The 6,105-nt window shown below is 45.8% G+C and overlaps 1 protein-coding gene across 1 annotated transcript in view; it reads right to left on the bottom strand.

The window, feature by feature from the left end:
- Window positions 1–6,105, bottom strand: part of LOC111949998 (cadherin-like and PC-esterase domain-containing protein 1) — a 125,086-nt gene that overhangs the window by 62,216 nt on the left and 56,765 nt on the right. The window contains 4 exon segments of the mRNA XM_070434313.1: window positions 2,569–2,746; window positions 3,517–3,574; window positions 3,577–3,610; window positions 3,612–3,700. Coding sequence (XP_070290414.1) covers window positions 2,569–2,746; window positions 3,517–3,574; window positions 3,577–3,610; window positions 3,612–3,700 — 359 coding nt within the window.

Below are 6,105 nucleotides of genomic sequence, written 5' to 3'. Positions count from 1 at the left end.
TGATTTTGACCCCCCCTTTGTTCAGGGACACATTATTCAATTTCTGTTAGTCACATGTCTCTGGAACTTGCTCAGTTTATGTCTCAGTTGTTGAATCTTGTTATGTTCATACAAATATTTACACATGTTAATTAAGTTTGCTGAAAATAAACGCAGTTGACAGTGAGAGGATGTTTCTTTTTCTGCTGCGTTTATAATCCAGTGTGATAGCAAATAGCACCAGGAAATCATTGTTGGCTGTGCTGTGTGAACAATTTGTCAAGGATTCAGTCTGTTTTTCCTCTTTTCTCTCGTTCGCTTCTGACCAAAAACAGGACCACATGTTCTATGGGAGAGGATGTTTTATGCCTGCTGGGATGTGAGGACCGCTTGGTGACCACAATAACAATTTGGGAGACAGTCAGCTCTTCCCAATGGACCATAATAACCACAGCCCTCACACTACCAGCAAGGGAAAATCGTCAGGGGCTGTTATGAGCTGTGTGTGTGTGTGTGTATTTATATAGTATGTGTGTGTCCATATGAGGCTCAGAAGTGGTTTCCCGTGTGTGTAAGTATGTATGCATGTTTGAAGATTCATAAGGGAGAGTGGAGTAAATTGAGCCAAAGGGGTAAGTTGAGCCACCCTTGTTTCTAGGAAACCATACACAAAATGTATAATTTGACCAAATATTTAGGAAGAGGGCATCATTTCATGGAGTCTGAAGGAAAAAACACACATGGAAAAAGAGGTAAGCAAGTTAGGTCCAAAGAAAACAGATTTCCACCATGTCAAATGAATGTATTGTGTTAGAAGTTCRATGACGCTTGTATTTAAACCAAAGTAMATCATTTACCCCATCAGTTGGGGTCTGTATAAGCTTCAATATGGGGTCCTAAYCCTAGTATAAAAGTGCATCCTTGTAGCTGTGTGGGCTAATATAGTCCAAATGTTTGCCTTGGGGTAAGTTGAGCCAATGGCCATGGGGTCAGTTGAGCTAATGGTTGAGCCAATGGCAAGTTGAGCAAATGTAAGTATTTTCTTCCCAGGCGTAATGGTAGGCATTGTCACTGGGATGAGGTAACACCAGGGCCTGGCCTTTGTTAAGTGTTTTTTTTTTTTAAGTACAAAGTATTTGTTAGGTGTGTCAAAAGATGCTTAAAATGATTAAAAGACAAAGTGATTGTGATTGTGTTGAATTGTGTTTGGGAAATAAAGATAGACACGGTTTTAAAAATGTAGTGGTAATATTTCATTCAGTACAGAAATGTGTAGGAGGCTTAATTTACCACATAAGTTGTGCCAAGAGACCACATTTGGGGACAAGCTATGTTTTCAAAACTGTAATGTTTACATGGATTCTGATTATTTCCAGGGAGACACAACATCCTAAAATCTATGTAGATATCATTGTTAGAAAGAKTACTATATTTCCCTTGACGGAGTGATACTGAACATAAATAATTGACTTAACTTACCCCACTGTCCCCAACTGTTTCTATCACTCACTGTAATGTCCAGAAATGCTCCTCCTCTTAACGGCTCATATCCCTGAATTGATTGGTCAGTTAAGGGTCCGCTCCATCAACCCTGCCCCGCCCCGGGACACTGCCCCATCGCCACCCTCATACCCAAGATGCATCAGGAGATAGGGTGGGAGGTTTGGAGATGAGTTAGGGAGGAGGGGGGGGGGGGGGGGGGGGGTCAGGTGAGGGAGGGACAGGCGTCCTGGACCACATCCCAAATCAAACTCTTACTGGGGTGTGAAAACCCAAATATAGCCCTGCCACAGGAACTCATGGAAACATCAGACCTCTCAATCCCTTTACGGCTCCGCCGACCCCGCTCCTCCACATTCCAACGGTAATCTGGAAAATACGCGCTTCGAAATATCAACCAACTGTATCTCGACACTGCTGCTGCTCCACTGCCTCTCGACGCCATTGCGCCGAACCGACACTAAACTTTACACAGACCTAGCGCGGAAGGCTCCCTCGGCGGAACCCAACCGCCGACATGACAAATGCTGTAAAAACGAAGGAACGCACGGTTCCTTCTCAACCAAATTAATTGATTTTCCTTTGTTTACATGCTATTGAAACTTGTGTTGGGTGCCAGACCAACATTGCTCATAGAAGGAAACACTTCCATGCTCTGGGAATTGAAACCATGGCTCTCGTAAAAGTCAATAGTGCGTCTCATTTGAATATGGTAAGAGATAGGGAAATTGTAATTTTGTGTTCCTCTGACGTGGTCCTCCAGTAAAAGTCAGTGAACCAGAACCAGGAAAGTCCCTCTTGGTTAACTTGATGGGGAACATGAAGTCKCACTAACCTTACATTTRTASCTTGTTTTACTCATAATGGAGAGYAAAAAAACACATCTTAAAGTGCTGATCTAGGATCAGGTCACCCCTATCRATATACAGCTATTCATTATAATCTAAAACTAAACACTGATCCTCTATCAGCACTCCTACTCTTGTGACTTTGTGAATACYGGCCCAGGTCTCTGACAGTGCTTGTCCATCTGTGAGTGTATGGTAGTGAGTTACAAGCGTGTAGAAACACCCTGCCCGCACRACGTACCTGCACGAAGCCACACATCACATGCTCCCCAAACATGGGCAGGCTGGGACGGCTCTCGCGGTACATGTGCAGAGTGTATATTGTCATGACAATGGGCTCGYGCTCTGTGGTGAGRGACTCGTCCGTCACTAGGATGTTGATTATGCTGTTGCCCAGGCCGACCGGGTAGTTTGCTGTTCTGTGGAAAAACAGAGGCAGAGCTTCTCAGAAACAAGGTCCAGAGAGGTCCAGGGAGATGAAACACACATAAGCACAAGCACACACACAGAGCAGAGATATGAAAACACACATACAGGATGGTGAGAGAGGGCAGATTATAGAATCATTATTAATGATATATTTCCTAAATGTCAACGTTTAAAGCGCTGTGTGTGTATGGCCGTCTACGTGTGTGTCTGTCTGTCTGTCTTACGTGTGTGGTCTTCTGTCTGTCTGTCTGTCTGTCTGTCCTGTCTGTCTGTCTGTCTGTCTGTCTGTCTCTGTCTGTCTGTCTGTCTGTCTGTCCGTGTCTGTCTGTTCTGTCTGTCTGGTCTGTCTGTCTGTCTGTCTGTCTGTCTGTCAGAGGTCAATCCTCTGACCCCAGTGCTACTGAGTCTATATGGGTGCTAATCAGGGATTGGCTGCTGAGATCAAAGCTACGGACATAGAGAAACAGAGTTTCTACAATCACACAGAATGACAGGAAAGCCCTGACAAAAACGGACATGAAAACACACATTCCAGAATTCAGATGGATGAAACTCAATCATTAACCACTTACGTCTATATTATAACCTGAAGATGGGCAGGTGTAAGCAATATAGGACAAGATCCATTTAACCTGTGAAAGGGCTTGTTGGAGATCAACTATATGACTGCTAACACTCCATCTCACCGATGTGACCCAGCTAATTTGAAAGCCAGCTTGTGACTCCACAGGGTGAAAGGTCATGGCTGGGAGGGTCTCACCTAGGTCCTCTGTGCTCATCCAGGTGTATGTGACAGGCTGGGCTGATTGGCTCAGGCGGAGGCGTAGGGTCACCACGTCAAAGGGGACCTCAGCGACGGTATTCCTCACCCAGGGACTGGAAGGGGGGGCTGAGGGTCAGAGGGGGATCTGTGTACAGTTGCCTGAGGTGGGGGTCCACACACGCTCTGATACACACCACAGGGAGAGAGAGAGAATGGATTATATACAGATAAAAAGGCTTGCATAGCGTCACCCGTGTCCCGCTGTATTTTTCATATTCAGAATACTGTTACACATTTAACCTCAGAAGGAGCATCAAAGAACCAAAGATGGTTATTCTAAAACATGCATGCTCAGTTGTGTGTGTTGTGTGTTGTGTGTGGTGTGTGTGGTGTGTGTTGTGTGTGTGTGTGTGTGTGTGTGTGTGGTGTGTTGGTGTGTGTGTTGTTGTTTGTGTGGGTGCAGTGTGTTAGTTTGTGTCTGTGTGTCGTTGTGGGGTGCGTGTTTGTTTCCATTTTCAGAGAGCATTAATGTTAGGAATAAAGAGCACAATTGTCAACTACTACCACTTAACCACTTGTAGTTATTGGGAGGTAGGTTTCGGCATATGGTTGTTCTCGGATGGTTGATTCACTATATGGGTTGCCTATCGACTGTTGAGCAGGCTAACCCGCCAGGAGGTTATACATGTTTCGTTCTTCTGTCTGGTGGCGCCGTTTGCAGGTGTGGGTGACTCTTGGGGTGGTGCCAACCTCAAGAGCAGCTGGGTCTTGGCCGTTTGTGCCTGATGCGTGCAGATGCGGGGGCACTGTGAGGTGGGGTAAAGTTGCCATCGCTCTGTATGAGCGGTCTGGTGGTTGTCCGCAGCCTGCCTCACACAGCCTCCCCGTGGGTTGTCCCTGTGGATCTGGCAGGCGTCCCGTGGCCTGCAGCGAGGCGTGACGTCCGTCAGCGCGTGATGGTTTTTACTCTGGGATGTAACCTACTGGCACCCGCAGCAAGGCCGAAACTAGGGTCGGTGCCGTGGTCCTGCGTCGATTCCACGCCCCCCGTTGAGAGTGACGTAGCAAGTACTACATCGAGTATTCACCCAGTGAGGCCTGTGGAACACTCCATGCTGGTTAGCGCCTAGTGTGGACGCAGTGATTCTGTCGTCGTTTGAGTGTGGGTACTTGGGTCTGGTGATCTAAGTGAGCCAATTCGTGATACACACCGAGATCATGTGTATGGTTAACGTACTTGCATTGAGTATAGAGGTCGTTCATCGCAGGTTGTATGTCGTGTTGACCGTCTCTCACCATGCACGCTAAATGTCTGTAGTCTCGACATAAGCTGTTCAAGAGGTCCCAGTGCGCGTCCTATGAAATAGCTGAGAAAAGTAAAGCCTTTGCATCTGCTCAATGAAGAGCGCACCTAATAAAGCGCTAACGACTACGAGGTTTGTTTGCATAAAGCTGCGACAATGGAAGGGCAAGAAGGAATCGGAGCTTGTTTGGCAGAAGATGGTACTGCGTCGTGAGGGCGCTATTGGGTGGACAACGAATAAAAATTGTAAACGTGGATGGATATGATATGGGTGGAACCGATCGGTTATGTATTTATAGGTGGTGGGGACGATCCATTGAGGGGCAGTCCGCGCCTCAGCTACAGAACAGTCTCGTCGGGTATGATACGTGAAGCGTATCCACCAATGACTGGGCTGTTTGCTAAAATGTGGCGCGGTCACGAAACCACCTCTGCTCTGCACGGCCGCGCATTGTTAGCGTTGTCCGTAAATGGACTATGCGGCTTCTGAGCACGTGCAGGCCTAAGAATCCACCATCAACTCTATGGCTGCAAACGCGAAATCTTCAAGAAATTTCATCGATCGAGCTGACCTGGAGCACCTGTCTTGTTAGACAGTCATCAGGTTCCAATCCAAGTACTTTGGAGTTCGTTATAATACAATGACTTTTAGTAGAGAAAGACACATCTACATACCTAATAACAAACAAAAAAACAAGCACATTCACATCAGCAACGTTATTGTTTCAGGAGAACACATAGCGAATACATTCTAGTGCCCGAAGGCAGAATTTGAGCTGGTCTGAAAAGGTTACAATGCTTCTTTTTGTTATTGGTCTGAGCAAACCGGGTAGTACTAAAAAGGCCGTCCTAGTGATGGCGGCTATGAAAATTCCGTTCTTACTTGGAGTTAAGCGCCGTCAGAGGGTAATGCGCCCTCGCATTCGAAAAGCATTCAATTTCCGTGCACTTCCCGAAGGACCTTATGTGCGGTCTGTCGTTCCATCTGTTGTGTAGCTTTCGATGCGCCAGATATTTTTCCCCAAACACAGAGGATAAATTCCGGCGTTCACATTGCTTGTTCTCTCCGTCTGAGATAATGAATTAATGAGGGTTAGCATGCAAGATAATTTTAAACAAAAATTGTGGATTATTCGCATAAGAAGATTTGCAATTCGATAGCTGGACTATCATACCATCCATTCAATATGTTTTTAAGGTTGAAATGTCGGCCTTTACGAGATACTATTTTTTCTGCATTAATTATTCATGATTTATTTTATAAACTGATCAAAATTAGGTAT

Source organism: Salvelinus sp. IW2-2015, linkage group LG3 (genome assembly GCF_002910315.2).
Source record: "Salvelinus sp. IW2-2015 linkage group LG3, ASM291031v2, whole genome shotgun sequence".
NCBI classification, from domain to species: Eukaryota; Metazoa; Chordata; class Actinopteri; order Salmoniformes; family Salmonidae; genus Salvelinus; species Salvelinus sp. IW2-2015.
Note: the sequence above shows the minus strand (reverse complement) of the source record. Positions and strands in the feature narration are given on the sequence as shown.